Raw genomic sequence first — 15,810 nt, 5'->3', positions numbered from 1 at the left:
CCAGCAGTTTCTGAGAATTGTAGCCAACAAAAAGGTAGACAGCATTTATTTTAAACAAAAACTACTCCAAGAGTGCAAACCTCCACTAAGGCAGCTCACTCTCTGGGTAGTTTCTTACTTTTAAGGATATAATATTGTGTTTTGTATATATTTGTTTAGTTTGAAACCCATTTTAATATACCTGACATTTTTTTGAGTATAATTATTTTTTCTTATTTGTATTCATGTAGGTGCAGTACATGTGTGGCATTTATTTTTGTTGTTTATTAAAATTTAAAGTTAGTTATTTGCAATTGACTGGACACAAATCACTTAATCATATTATATGACATTATACTACATTATATATGTCACGAACTTGACTCCGAGCATTATTATTATATGCATTTTGGAGCCAATGCTGTATTGACTCCAAAACTCTTGAAAAGAAAGGCAGATGTGAAATGTAAATGTGAGATCAGAGGTCAAATTTGCAATGAAATTTGGATGCAAACTATAATGTGATCGTTAAAATCCCACAACATCAGTATCTTCCCCTAAATGTTGGCAATACGAACAAAAGCAGTAGAATTTTAAACATATCTTCTGACTTCTTCTTCAGTGTCAGACATCCAAGGTAACGTGATATTTAGAATCTCCTTTTTTTTAAATTTTTGATCAATATTGTTAATTATTATTAAGTTGACCTTGATAACCCTGGTATATGTAACCAAATTATAATGTATTGTTAACATGACTCCACTTTTTAACATTACAAACATTTATCAGAATTTATTCAAATCATTTTAAGCTATTATATATTTACAGACAGAATGACACACAGACAAATGCTACCCGTTTAATGGCTATATTTTCTTATACAAGCTACAATGAGGGTCACAGCAGCCGTACTCTGGACAGCAGCCGTGTTGGTGGGACTTCAGAAGAGCACTTCATCACCTGACAACTTTGTAGACCGATCATCCCAAAACCTCTCCTCTGTCCCAACTGACCTGCCACAGACGACTGAGTTTTTAGACCTCTCTCGCAACTACATACGTCAGCTTCACAATGGAGACTTTCAAAAAACCACTCACCTCAGGTTCCTGAATGTGTCATGGAATAATTTGGAGGAGATCGATCCACAGACTTTTCTTGACACGCCTCTCCTGGAACATCTGGACCTGTCGCACAACAATCTCAAGAATCTCTCAGGTCAACAATACCTGCTACACACAGTGAACCTCCTGGTGCTAAACTTGGCCTTTAACAGATTTCTTACCATGACATTGGGGAGTGAGTTCAGCTCTCTTGTAAAACTGGAAAGATTAACAGTTGGAGCAAAAAACATCAGCGTGGGTGACTTCAAGAACATTGCTAAAGTGAAACTACGTACATTGACGTTATTACTAGAGGATGGACTTTATTATGAAGCAGGCAGCCTGGAGGATGTTCATGCTCAAAGGCTGCAGATAGCCTTTGGACATAATCAAAAAATTGACCGTAATCTGACTGCTGATGCTCTGTCTCTGTTTGCTGAAGTGGAGATGATGAATATGATAAATGGCTACAAAGACCTAAGTAAGCAGCTAAGAGAGACGGTGAAAATCCACACAACGAGTTTTTATCTCACCAACATAACAATTAAATGGCAAGACTTAACTGAATATGTAAATGTGGCTCTAAATACAACTTTGAAACATGTTCGTGTTTCTGAAATGAATGTAAAGAATCCTCCTCACTACACAACTGAAGTGATCAAAACATCACAGGTGATTTCTTTCACAGCCAGCCAGGCAGTGGTAACAAGTTTCCAATTCTCACAGGAGGCTTTATACAACTTTTTCATCAGCATGCCAGTGGAGAGTGTTGCGATTACTGACGCACCAATGATACACATGACCTGTCCCAAGTCACAGAGTCCAATACGCCAGCTGGATTTTTCCTTTGGTGCTATGTCTGATTCCATCTTCTCAAGTGCGGTGGGTAAAAACGTAGTTGAATGTCAGAACCTGCGTAACCTGAAGAACTTGACTCTGGTAGGCAACAGTCTTAAAAAACTTGAGTTACTGAGCCAACGTTTTCGATATATGTCGTCCCTGCAACATCTGGACCTCAGCGTCAACTCCATAGGGTATGACCAGTCATCACAGTGCATCTGGCCAGCAAGCATCACCAATATAAATCTGTCTTCTAATAGTTTGACTGAGTCAGTTTTTCAATGTCTACCAAATGGGACACAGATACTGGACCTCCAGAACAACCAGATTTCGGTGGTTCCGCAATCCATCTTTAAACTGAGAAACCTTTCAACTCTGAATCTAAATGCTAACCGGCTGCGGGACCTGCCAGGTTGTGGCACTTTCCCCACACTCCACAAGCTTCTGCTCAGGTCAAATTCTCTCCATGCCCCATCTGTGAACATATTGGAAAGCTGTCCCGAACTGCATATCCTAGATGTCAGTTTTAACCCCTTCACCTGTACCTGCACTCTCAGAGGTTTCATAAAGCTCGCTATCAATTCTGAAAAGAGCAACAGCCAATCAGGAATTAAGCTGCTGAATTGGCCACAGGGCTATTACTGCACATACCCCGAGGATGTTAGAAACTCAACTTTAAGAGACATCTCGATCCCAGAGGTCTCCTGCAGCATTGGCCTTCTAGTGGTTGCAATTTTGGTTCCAGCAGGGACACTGATTATTTCCATTGTGATTCTGTGTCACTGTTTGGATGTTCCCTGGTACACGGGCATGATCTGGCAGTGGACAAGAGCCAAACATCGTGCAAGACTGCAACAAGCTCGGCCCGAGGATCTGGTGGGTCTGGAGTTCCACGCGTTTGTGTCTTATAGCCAGCACGATGTTGACTGGGTGCGCAATTCCCTTCTTCCCAACCTCGAAGGCCCCGCAGGAGGGCTTAGAATCTGTCATCACGAGAAACATTTTGTGCCGGGAAAGACGATCATTGAGAACATCATCAGCTGTGTGGAGAAATGCAGGCGCTCTGTGTTTGTCCTCTCTGCTCACTTTGTCAAGAGCGAGTGGTGTCATTACGAGCTCTACTTCGCCACCCACCAACGTCTCACTCTGGGCTCAGACAGCATTGTGCTGGTACTGCTTGAGCCTCTGCCTCAATACCTAATCCCATCCAAGTACTACCAGCTGAAGTCCATGATGAACCGCCACACATATCTGGAGTGGCCTCAAGACAGGGCAAAACAAAGGTTATTCTGGGCTAACCTCAGAGCTGCCCTACAGACTGACCTGCCCAATGCTCCAGTCACACAAGTACAGGAGCATTGGGCAGAGGAAAGACTTGAAGAGGGACACAGATTAAAGGGGTAAAAAAAGGGCTACAGAAGTATTTGGATACACTGGAAATACGTCATAGCTACCCTGCACCTTTAAAGACCGGGCACCTTTTAGGGTTAATTTATCTCATTTGTTTAATTAGCATTTAATGACCATCTGATATGATTGCAATGTATAAATTATGAAATAACACATAAACTTGTTTAAACCATTCAAGTAACATTTAATGGAAACATCCATACAAACTAACAATTTGATTCAAGATTGTAGCAAAAACATTACCTAACAAAAAGTATCAAAAATGCACTTTAAGTTTTCTGTCATTACTGACTCCGGCAAGACATCACAATATGAAATGTGGTGGTTATTTATGTTACCATCTCAACTTTGTACCACTGATGAAGAAAAAAGACACATACTGTAATGTGAAAATGAAAGCAGTTGTCTATCAGTATTGTTGCTAACACTCTAAAAAGAGAAGTTCACTATGAAGGTAAAGAATAAGCCTGCATGTTAAGAGTTCAGTGCTGGCTGAGAAAGACAAGAGAGCTGGAAATGTGTCTGCAGAGAATCAGCTTTCTTGGTCATTAAGTCAGTCCACTTGCATTTAAATTGTGCCTGAAACCTCACAAGCTAAAGTCCAGGTGTCAGGGAAGCGACTGGATGATGATTATTTTCTCATTAATGCAGAAACGGTGAAGCACAGCAAGCAAGTTTTCCCCACAACGCGACACCTGCCTCTCCATGGCCAGACGGAAATCCTCCTTCACTCCTTTGGTGATTCCTCGAGTCACTGTGTGGTGTCTGGAAGAGGAAAAATACTTTTTTTTAAAAAATAAATGCAAACATAGACATGGTCAGAAATAGGGTTTTATGAGATACCTTAAAATAAACAGAGGCTTAGATTATATAACCTATGCAATAAAAATAACTCATAAATACTTCAGGTTACATTTTCCTTACACACACACATAAATCAGACAAACAGCATTTTCAGTCTTTTCAAATAAAACATAAAATAAAACATTCCATTATAATAATAATCAAAACCACATGAAACATGTCCACACATGAAATGAGATCAAGAGTTATGACAAGGCAAAATAACTAAATTCACTATACAAAAACACCAACATCGTCTTCTGTAACAACAACAGTGATGACCACAGAAAGGCGAATAATGGCTCAAATAAACAAACGCCGACAGAAATCAAAGAACGACTAACTCTTGATGTAAAATGACAGGCCCAAATTAAAACTGGGGGATGACAAGCCTTGAAGCTGGGGATGAAGGAAGGGTGACTGGTGGGGTGGTAGGGGCGGGATGGGGACTGTGGGAGGAGGGGCCTGGGGTACCTGTCCATCGTCTGCACCCCTTGTAGCAGGAGAGTATTTAACTCCACCCCCAAGGCAGGGCTAGGGTTCCTGAGGGACAGCAACATTCAACAACTGTCAGTGAGGGTGCATTCAAACGTCTGAACTTCTACAGTAATGAACGAAGGAGTCAGAAAACAGTTTTTTCTTTCTTCACTTAAACCATGAACTCCTTCTCTTTATAAACGCCCACTCCATTTACAGCTTTTTCAGTTTAAAAGGTCAATTTTTCCCACAGGCCTTGTCTATGTAGATCAGTCAGTAGCACTGTCCTCTTTTAAAAGCACACCAACAGAAAGGGAGAGTGCAGTCACGATGCCAACTAAAGAAACGCTCATAATGGGAAGGAGGTTGCTTACTTGATCAGCATTCCCTGATTGGGCAGCAGCTCCAGCTGAATTCTACCTCCTTCTGGAGTACGCAGGTATGCAAACTCTTCCAGCATGTCAATGTCTGAGAAAAACCATGAGTTTAAGGAAACCAACATCCAACACATAAAGGAATCACAAAGAGAACTGTTTATTTACACCAAAATAAAGGCAAGAAATCAAGGCAAAAAGGATACTGGTGACATAGTTGAAGAAATTCTCATACTGGAAGCTGCCTTGTTGGCAGATTTTGTCCACTGCCTTTAAAAACAGCATCTCGCCCTGTGGCCAGTCGTACTGCAGGAGCACCACCACGTGACCAAGGGACAGGTCGTCACGACTGTCGGTGAAGGCACGTAGCTGATTGGCCAAAAAAGGGGGAAAAAAGGAAACAAAGATTGTCACAGTCTCATTAAGCCTTACAGCACGGAGCATGTCTCCTCAAAGTCTGCATAAGAAAACGTATCCAAGCCCTTGCACCCACTTATTTCCACAGATGTATCCTGTCTATGTACCTTAAAGCAGGCAAGCATCAGCTGGAGACAGAACGGCAGCACAGATTTGCTGGTGCATGGAAGTAATCGCAAGTCATTACCTGGTTAAAACCAAAGAACAGGGAATGTTAACAGTACTCAAAGCAACATATAAATACAGACGTCTTCATACAGACTCTGTATGAAGACGCCACAAACGTATTCATATCTCAGATTAGCGAAAAAAAAAAAAAAATCAAAACTGTTCATGAACAGAATCAGTGAGTAGATTCAGGAAACTTTTACCTTTCCTCGTTTTGGTCTTGACTCTAACCGGATCCTCTGGGGTCTTTGGTGCTTCCTGGTTTGGGGGTAGTAGGCCACTGACAACTTCAAGCAGTTTCTCACAGGCCATCTGTCAAAAGAAACAGCACCATACAAAACTATTACACACAATTTGACTGGACAAAGGACATGTTGTTAGGCTAAGAAACTTATACTAATATAGTAAAACTGACTAAATGACAGAGCTGTGATGGACCAGGTCTGTCAGCTTGGTTTAGAGAAAATTGAATAAAAGTGATGCAAGTTGTTCTAAACACCTGAATTTAATCTAGGACATTTTAACCCATTTTAACTGTAGTGCCACCTTCAGGCCAGTTGGTGTCACTGATTTGTTTTTCATACATGGCCTGCAAAACATTTTATTATACAATCACATATTTTAAGTAAATATATATGTAAAAAAAAACAACAACAAATAAATTATATATGACCAATTACAAATCAAAAGTTTCAATGTGAATCAATAAATGTTACAGTAAAGTATATTTCCTGCCAGCTGTGCTTTCATAAAATAAAAATAAAAAAGTTGAAATATTCAATCAATTACTGTCTTTATTTTCTTTATTTAAGTTTTCTGCCTTAATATTGTGTGCACATTCCCAAATTCAGTTCATCACTTCTCTCAGCTACATTTGTTTTAAAACATACTGTATAAATACATTTGACATGATTTATGAAAAAGAAAGGCATATAAGCATATGCATGTCTCCTGACAAAACCAAAATAATGTACGCTAAGAGTGTGTTTGTGTGCATGTGTATACCCTGTACTCTCCCAGGGTGTAGTGGCAGGATGCCTGCTGTATGAAGGCCCTGTGGTGCTCCAGACTGGCCTGACCTGAGGGACTCTGTGGCCCAGGCTGAGGCTGCTGCACTGCAGCCATCTGGTGCAGGCTAGAGAGGGCCTTGCGGTACTGTCCCTGGAGATAATACATTAGCACATAATCAGTATATAACCAAAGACAACTTAGAAAAGATATTATATCCAAATGTTGATTAATGTGTTAGCTTAAGTGTATTTAAATTATATTAAAATAGCCAGTTTCATCTGCCAACTTCAACCAGTTTTATTGCGTGCATTTGCCTCATTCTTTAAATTCTATATAACTTAAAATGTACACTCTCCAGCCACTTTATTAGGTATATCTGTAGGTCAGAGGCGAAGGTCCAGATGGCTTTGAGCTGATAGGAAGATGATGGTAACTCAAAAACCCCCAGAGAGGATCATTTAAAAGTCACAGCCTAACTGAGTACTTTTGCTGACCATCTCCATCCCTTTATTGCCACAGCAGCCATCTTCTGATTTCTCTGGTTGTTTCCAGCAGGATAACATGCCATGTCACAGGGAATTTTTGAAGGCAAAGTGGTCAGTGAGTGCCTGCATCTGTATAATCTGTTCTTTCTTATGCAATAATTGCATTTCCCAACGTTGATCGGGGCTATTTAATTCAAAGCAGTATTAAAATGATGGCATATTTTGATCCTAAAGCTAAAATAATAAGCTAAAGATGCTGCTGCTAACAAATAAAAGGGATGCAGATGATTTGTCACAAACAGAAAAGGTAAATTAAAAACGACTCTTGCCTGGTATATAATCATGTCGGTGAGGAATATTCGGAACCACAGCCAGCTGTCTGTCTTCCACGCGGCGCAGATCTTCTTGAACTCTTTAAGAGACATTAAAATGTACAATTTTCAGCTGTTCTGATAACAACCTTTTGATGTAGTGACAACATGACTGAACATAAAAATCTCCTACCAGCTTCCAGACCATCATGGGAGTGAAGAAGGTCCCAGCTTTCTCTCGCTGTGCGAAAGCTCTCCAAAGTCTCTGACCAGTTGGTCATGTCATTCTTGTTTACTAAAATGTGTCGACCACGGCCTTTCCCCAAACCTTCCTCATCATCTGAGCTCTATAATGACACACAGATCCAAATATAATCAAAAGAATTTCCCAATCTGGGATAATTAAAGTGTCTTACTTATATCTAAACTTTTCTCACCATAGTCTTCTCTCTTCCATCTGCTAGTTTGCGTTTCTTATGCGCATGTTTCAGTGCTCCTCGCTCCACCTCCACATCACTGTACACTGAGCTCAAATCCTCTACAAGGATCCACGGCCCGGAACTTAACCCACTGATTCCTAAAAAGAAAAAAATAACACTGAAACCTATTTGTAACATTTTACTCAAAAGATTACCGTAGATATATTAAATGAAGATGGAGATCTACAAAGGTAGAAGCTAACCGTGGAACAGTGCAGGCTGTACAGCTGAGACGTAGAAGAAGGCACTACGGAAGAGGACAAGTGCAGCGCAGATGACCACCTGACTGCAGCACCGGGCCCTCGTCTCTCCTTCTAGACCAGGCAGGTAGCGACACAGCTCCTTCACTCTCTGCAGCATCTCAATATAACTCCTACAGTGTAAATAAACACATGAAAACATTCCTTTGAAAAATTTAATTTTAAATAATCCCTTCAAAGTCATTGAACGATCCACATTTTAACCATCTATTCTTTATATTTTACATGTGGGCACATTATATTTGTTTTATTATGTGTTTGTTTTTGTTTGTTTTTGATTAAATTAAGATTTTTTTTACTTATTACCCACAATGTAACTCATATGTAATTTTAAAAAAGGCATTCTTCCTGGGGTCCTTAAACACTCAAACATTTACAACACATGAACATAAAACAAGAAGGTAGCAGATAGCATTCAGCCTGACCCCACTTAGCGTCCAAATCAGACAAATCAGGTATCCCTGAGCAAAGTATCCTACACTTTATGTCACCTTTGTGCAGGAACAACAGCAGTAGCTAAATAACAATGTGACAGGCCAAGTGATAGATTACCTCTGTCCCTTGTCTCCCTGCCACTCACATCGTGCCCCAACCACAGCAAGAATATCCAGCAGTTTCTCCCAAGGTTCTGCCACCACCGACGATTTTTCTGTCAGGCCATCAATCACGTAACGCTGGGAAGCACGTGACACACTCGGTGACTTCAGAGCCCCACCTTCTTGAGAGCCTGAAACAGAAAACAAGAAAAACAAAGTAAATAGAAAAAATAAATATTTCAAAGGCTTCACTATAAAGCCCACTAGAGAACTGAAATTTTTAAGAGTGAAAGTGATCCCACTGTGACAGCCCTAAAATAGAAAGCAAAGAACAAGTTCACCACAGTGTATCTTCACCTTGTATCTGTCCATCTGGCGAGGGCCCACGGGTAACATAACCAATGTAGAATTCTGCTGCTTTCAACATGTATTTCTGCATTAGGCTGGCAGGCAGACGCATATCCATGTTGTTTATAACCAAAGGAAGCACATCACACACTGTAGGAGGAAAAAACTGTATGAAGCAAGTGTTGTTTGTTTTTTCAGATGAAATGAAATGGATTCAAAGACAATCCATGCACTGTTAAATACAAGACAATACTCACCAAAAAGCTTCCTGAAGCAGTTGACAGGAGTCTCCAAATTCTCTGATGCCTCTGCTTCCAGCAATGTCTCTCCTAAATTGACCTAACAGCACATCAGGTTCTTTAATAGCTTTTAACATTACATATAGTTTTCAAAAGACAATGCAAATACTAATATTACACACCCCATGTTGAACCACAGACTCTGGAAAGCGCTTCAGCAGTAACAGCAGCATCTCTGCCTTCTCCAAAGTGTTGAAACACTGCTCCGTGGCTTTCAGCAGCATCTCACACTGCACTCGACCAGGCAGTGTCTCAAAAAGTCCTGAAAAAAAAAAATAGTCTTTAGATTTTCACAAGAAGCATTGTTCATTGTCACACTTTTTAATGCATGCAATGAAGGGTTAAAACCCTCTCACCTCTCAGAAACTGTGCCTGCTTATCCTGAGAGTCACTCCGCAGGGCAGCTGTAATAACACTGATCTCACGCCAAACAATGGGCTGATCTGGAAAGTTTATGAACCTAAAGGGAAATCAAAACTAAGTAAGAGGTCAGACTCATGATAGGAAACTTGACATTAACGCTAAAAATGTAACTCACATGTCGTACAGCAGCCGCCCGGCTGAAGCTGTCTTTTCTGCATTACGTTCAATGATGTACATTTCATACTGTAAAAACAGGTCCAGAAACACGATGTGTAAGAAGATGTTTTTACTGACAGCTTTTGCAGCTAGAGGAGATGATTTGCGTTACCTGTATGTTGAAGTCTGCAGGGTAAAGGGTCCTGGCAGTGATGAGCCAGGCTTTGGCAGCACAGGGATCATCAGAGACCAGCTCCCGGGCTCTTTTCACCAAAAACTCACAGTCCTTTTGGGCTGACATTCTATACTTCTGGGTTTAGGTGCCGGATGTGACAAAATGTCAAAATATGCATGCGTGTTTTAATGTAGCAGCCAAATGTAACGTTACAGTTAGCCACATTAGCTAGCTAGCTAGCGTCAGCTATTTGGTTTTCAGCCGGCATATTTGCAATAACTGATCATCAGACCACCGCCTATTATCCAACTATTCTATTTCAATACAACTACTACACTTATAATGAGAAGCGAAAGCAAGTAAAAGATAAATCTCTATTTACCGACGCACTCACTAGCTTTACGATAGTGACGTCACGACGCGTTGTGTCGTTTTACGACAGCTACGTCGAATGGCTACCGGATCAGGTAAAATACAACAACAAAAATAAGAACAATTGTAACACGACTATTCTGATATGACGTACTTTAAAAACAATCAGGAAAATTTAAACAACTAAAGTTATTGAGGTTTGCACTGTTAAATACAATAAATTCTAAAATAAATCTCAAAACTACCTCCGAATCAGCCGTTACCCAATGCATACGGTTTCAGATCGACAGCAGTGCGCAGGCGTGGAAAAGCGCTGCTGTCACCTGCGTTTGTTAGGACTGCAGACGCGACCTACAGTAGTGGCCCAATTACCCAGCAGAAAGCAGCGCTCTACCTGTCCAGGGATAGGACAGCGGCTGGTTTCACTGCAGGTAAAGGTTCAGTTGTGGGCCAGGTCCTCATGTTACCAAAACTACGCGACTCTTATTTTGCCTGTTGACTTTCAGTGGCAGCGGACGATATTTCCAACCAAACATGGATCAACACTTGTCCGTTTGACTCTCTTCTTGCTAGCCACTTAGCATGCTAGTTGGACAATTGTCTTTGCGTAGCATGCAGTGACTATATATCTCATCACTTCCTCATTTTATCTTAAACGTAAACGTAAGCGAGGGGTGCAGGTACTAGCACCGTTGAGCTAGCTAGCTAACCAGTCCATCATTTCTATGTGTGGCTGCTACGCTAAGCGTGCTAACTCCTCAGTGATGTGTTTGTCCTTACTAAGTAATTCATACAGAAAACAAGTAATAGTGTTTCTATGTTCGAGAGGTCTTGCTATTTGTCTTGGAAAACTTGGAAAAATCTTGATGCGACACGTTACTGAATCCTAAAGAAACGGTACACAGAGGGCGTGTTCGCCTAAGATTAGGTTGTGTTAAGATGGTTTGTTTCCGCTCAAATTTGAGTCAAAATATCAAGATCAAAATAAGATTATGACTAACAATTTATTTAGTGCGACAATAATACCTTATTGTGTTAGATTATGACTTATTTTAAAGTAAATGTAGAGGTTTTAAGCAAGAAGGTGCAGTCGAATATCCAAAGTAAATGTAATGTACTGATTGTTATAGTTATGCAATAACATGCAAGATGCAGCATAATAAAAGGGATGGTTGGACTGTATTTCTGATTAGATGTCACCATTCTAACAGTGATCTGTATGCTTGGATATGGAATGTCCGTTTTTCATCGCAGGGAAGTTGGGTAATTTCTTCTAAAATATCATGGAAGCAAATCTGCAACAAAGAGGCGCAGAGACACAAAAATATTGGTTACTTTAAACTTGCAGGTGTTTTCAATGTCACAATGCAATTTCATGCAAAAGCAGCCATGTGGTCGTCTCGTGTTGTAATACTGACTTAAAACTGTGTCAAGAGTCTTTTGGTAGATTTCCTTTGACCTCTCCTGACCTTGCACCATTACCACCACTTCTCCTTTCTGTTGCTTTATATACTAAAGATGTTTTTGACAATTTCTTATAATTTTGGTGGGAACATCCATTTGTACTGCTGTTATTGTATGTTACAAGATGTATGCGTTGCATGTTTTGTATAAATAACTAAATTTAATGCTCAAGGCAAATAAAGGGTGTAGTCTGTACATAACAGGTTTGCTTCCCTCATGACGTAGCATGCACGTATCAGGTTGCTAAGTTGTGTAATACTCTTATCAGTTGGCAGTTGTTGCAGTGTAATTGTAGAAGTCTAAGGCAGGTTATTGAGTTGGAAAAGTTCAGCCAGCTTTAGGCCACATTTAGAGAATATGAGCCACAGATAAATTTTTTATTTGTACTTCACAAATAATGTCATACTTAATATCTTTGTTTGGGTGAAGAGATATGAAAAAAACCACCTGCTGATATTTCTTCTTTTTAATGTGTTTCATAAATTTACAGAAGTATGTTGATGTGATGCTTGAGGATAAGGCTGTGGTGCACCGGGCCTCTGATGGCTGTTAGCACCATGGACTCCGAGTCAGCGCGGACACCTCAGACCCAAGCCCTGACAAAAGGAGGCCATTCCCTGTTGTCTGCTGGCATTCTGACCGCCAGGTTTGGACCTCAAGGGAAGCACTATGTTTGCGGTTCCCTTGCAGCTTTTACCAATATATTGTTGACCTTTCCGATCCAGAAAGTCCTTTTCCGCCAACAGCTGCATGGCGTGTTGGCCATCGATGCGGTGCGACAGCTCCAGAGGGATGGACTGAGGAATCTTTATCGGGGCTTACTTCCCCCACTTCTCCAAAAGAGCACTACAGTAGCCATCATGTTTGGCTTGTATGAGGACTTCTCTAGAGTCTTACTAGACCATGCTGGGAGCAGTGGCGTGCCAGAGCTGATTACAAGAAGCTTTGCTGCAGCTTTGGCAGGAACTGCAGAGGCCATCCTTACACCGTTTGAGCGTGTGCAGACTCTCCTACAAGACCACCGGCACCACGGGCGCTTCAACAACACAGCACACACCTTCCGGACACTTGTGACAGAGTATGGTGTGAGAGAGTGCTACCGTGGCCTCGTGCCCATACTACTGCGCAATGGCCCTAGCAATGTTCTCTTCTTTGGGCTCAGGGGACCCATTAAAGAGCAGCTCCCAGAAGCTACTAGCAAGGCAGGTAACTTGGTTAATGATTTTGTTTGCGGAGGGTTGCTGGGGGCAGGCCTTGGCATCATGTTCTACCCATTAAATGTCGTCAAATCGCGGGCTCAGTCTCAGGTGGGTGGAGCCTTCAATCCTTGCAGAGAGGTGCTGTTAACAGTGTGGAGAGAGAGGGGTGGCAGTATAGCCATGCTGTTCAGAGGAGCCCACCTCAACTACCATCGCTCTCTTCTCTCCTGGGGGATCATCAATGCCACCTATGAGCTGCTGCTGAAGCTCTTATGAGAAGAGGAATGGAGAGGAAAAATGAGATCTAGATTGGAAGAGAAAGTGTTTTAAGGGAGGGGTGTTGAGCGGAGGAACAGAGCCAGTCTAAAGTGACAAATGAGAGGTTGTAAAGTAAAGTCGGTGCACTTGCTGTCCAACATTTCCAGAACTAAAAGATAACAGTAAAGTTGTACTTCTGACTGGGGCCAACAGTCACTGTAAGATAACTGCCTGCTATTGTTACTTTCTGCTGTTGTCAAAGTGTTAAAAGCAGGCAAAACTTGTGCCAGGGTCCAGTTAATATGCCCGTGTTTGGTCTGTGTTGTAAAGTTTGAGGACGCACACAAAGCTCCATCAATCTTTTTCAAAGATTTAAAAGGAAACTTTAAAACTTGAGTGATTTCCTGTTTTGTGGGAGAATCCCTCTCTGTGGACATGCTGTTTGCTGTGATGTTTGTTTGTCCAAGAGCGCCGCCTCCTGTGAAGAGAAGTTCTGCCACTTAAACAGTTTTGTGCTTTTTCCCCATGTTTAGAGCATTGTTCTTGTGCTCACCAGTTCAGATTGAAGTAAGACATAAGACGGCAAATGTTTAAGTGACTGTTGAAATCAGTATTAGCAGTGCACAAAGTCTAGGAATTTTCAACAAAAGGAACAAAGAAATAAGAAGATTTTTCCCTTTTTCTATTTTTTACAACAGAAAGGTCTCAGTTTTCACACGTGAGTCAGTTAATTGACATTTTTGTTAAATAATGTTTTGTCTTGATTTATTTTCTGAAGTGCTATTGCCAGTGTGTGGGGTTTTTTTCTTTTCCTTTTTTTGGTTTTGTTTTTGTTTATTTTGGGGGTTTTTTGTGTGTGTGTGTGTGTTTTGATAAGTGCCCTGTGGTGTACTCTCTTGTCAGTTTTTTTTTTTTTTTTTTTTTTTTTTTTTTTAATTGAAATACAGGGAGGAAAAAAAACAGTCTTGATGTGTAAGATGGCAAATAGGAGAAGAAGACCTGTGGTTGAGTTCTGCATCACTACTGCTCTTTTATTGGCTATGAGACAAATGTTCCTCACTGGTTGTTTCCTTTTTTAAAACTTACATAAATAAAATAAATGGCAGTATCTCTCCCCCCTTTTGCTCTCACTTTAATATCTTCTCTTGTCACGCTTGCTCTCCCCTCTGTCTGTAACATCTGTTGACATAATGGGCTCAGATTTCAGGCTTGAGTAGCTGCAGTCACCATACTGCAGCTCTTGCTGAGTTCGACAACCCGAAGAGGAAAGGCATGCTGCTTGGACACTTGAGAGAGAGGCTTCATAGTAGTGGCACAGAGAGAAGACGGGGACAGAGGGTAATGTTCAGTGGCACAAAAAGCTCAAGCTGCCATGTAAATGGATCACTCGGCCTATTTCTTCAAGTCTTTTCATTCTAATATCCTCTTCAAAAGTGTATCAAGTAACGCTGTTTATCACTTTCCTGAAGCAAAAGTTTCTGGATCACTACGAAAATGAAATGTCACGTTAGTAATTGTGCTAAAATGTTTTAAATCTCAGTTAAAACCTGAATAAATACAGAAGTACTTCAGGAAAAATGAGCTGACTGTCATTTTTTCACCTAGAGAGAAGAAAGATTTTCCTTTACGTAACTGAGACACACATATGTTATGAAACAGTTTTTGTGTCTGTTTTGTGACCTCATTGCTCTGTACCTATGAGTCATACAATGATAATGTGTAAACTATTCGACCTGTTTTTCCCGTTTATTAATTATAATCCCTTCTTTGTAAGTGACAACACTTATGCAATGTGCGTAAGTGTTGTCAAGGATTTTTGTTTAAAAGAAATGACATCAAGTCAGCACTGTGAGACTGAGTTTTGGGTCAGCACAGAGTACCACTTTCTAGCTTGCTGTGTCAAGAAGTCTGACAGCAGATGATGATCAGATTAAGGACAATCTGACAGAGGGACTTTAGATCAAGAAGCGCTGAACTGCTGTTGCTTCAAAGCCTCTCAGCTCTCTTTGCACCACATCAAGTGTCCTTCTGACTGCTGTCTTAGATGAAATCTAACTTTTTTTTATGTGCAAATTTATCTAAAAATCCTTTTTAATCATAGTAGCAGAAATATTGCTTGAACTCTGCTAATTGGCTCTCCACATAGTTTGAAGACCAGTACCAAAAAAGCAAAAAGGGGAGGGGGTGGCCTCATGCATAGACAAACACTGCCATCTTGAAACTGTAGGAAATTAACACTGAAAAAACAATCCTACAATCTTCATTCGTTACTGTACTGTGCAGAAATCTTGAGCCACCCCTCATTTCTTTATACTATGCTTCCAATAAACCAGATTTGTTATATTGCTCTTGAGCAATCGTTTTCGGAAGCAGGGTGGGATCATCTTGATACAGAAGGGAGCAAAAGGCACCTAATAGCCAAATAATAGCTTTGCTATTTCTTCAAGAAGCCTGGAGAACCATTCCTGAACACTTCTTAAAGAATT

General features: G+C 40.8%; 3 protein-coding genes across 5 annotated transcripts; 2 read left to right on the top strand and 1 right to left on the bottom strand.

Annotated features, from left to right (window-relative positions):
* The first annotated feature begins 818 nt into the window (after positions 1–818).
* LOC113036562 (toll-like receptor 1) lies at positions 819–3,501 on the top strand. Its single transcript, XM_026192983.2, has one exon. The coding sequence runs from the start codon at positions 870–872 to the stop codon at positions 3,321–3,323; it is 2,454 nt and encodes an 817-aa protein (XP_026048768.2). The 5' UTR covers positions 819–869; the 3' UTR covers positions 3,324–3,501.
* On the bottom strand, positions 3,493–10,451 carry ints10 (integrator complex subunit 10). Of its 2 annotated transcripts, XM_026192990.2 has the most exons (18): positions 10,029–10,451; positions 9,876–9,943; positions 9,694–9,797; positions 9,460–9,599; positions 9,296–9,377; positions 9,048–9,188; positions 8,707–8,881; positions 8,098–8,267; positions 7,853–7,992; positions 7,609–7,762; positions 7,434–7,516; positions 6,614–6,769; positions 5,812–5,920; positions 5,548–5,627; positions 5,230–5,392; positions 5,024–5,117; positions 4,647–4,715; positions 3,493–4,094 (listed from the first exon to the last, which is right to left on the bottom strand). In XM_026192990.2, exons 1-18 carry the CDS (start codon positions 10,155–10,157, stop codon positions 3,938–3,940), a joined length of 2,214 nt encoding a protein of 737 aa, XP_026048775.2. In that variant the 5' UTR covers positions 10,158–10,451; the 3' UTR covers positions 3,493–3,937. The 2 variants fall into 2 exon arrangements, with proteins under 2 accessions (XP_026048775.2, XP_026048780.2); XM_026192995.2 differs by lacking the exon at positions 4,647–4,715.
* slc25a51b (solute carrier family 25 member 51b) lies at positions 10,426–14,902 on the top strand. Of its 2 annotated transcripts, none has more exons than XM_080288372.1 (2): positions 10,426–10,498; positions 12,358–14,902. In XM_080288372.1, the coding sequence occupies exon 2, from the start codon at positions 12,410–12,412 to the stop codon at positions 13,340–13,342; it is 933 nt and encodes a 310-aa protein (XP_080144498.1). In that variant the 5' UTR covers positions 10,426–10,498; positions 12,358–12,409; the 3' UTR covers positions 13,343–14,902. The 2 variants fall into 2 exon arrangements, with proteins under 2 accessions (XP_080144498.1, XP_026048793.1); XM_026193008.2 differs by lacking the exon at positions 10,426–10,498 and adding an exon at positions 10,695–10,834.
* Positions 14,903–15,810: the final 908 nt, after the last annotated feature.

Source organism: Astatotilapia calliptera, chromosome 2, assembly GCF_964374335.1.
Source record: "Astatotilapia calliptera chromosome 2, fAstCal68.1, whole genome shotgun sequence".
Taxonomy (NCBI): domain Eukaryota; kingdom Metazoa; phylum Chordata; class Actinopteri; order Cichliformes; family Cichlidae; genus Astatotilapia; species Astatotilapia calliptera.
Note: the sequence above shows the minus strand (reverse complement) of the source record. Positions and strands in the feature narration are given on the sequence as shown.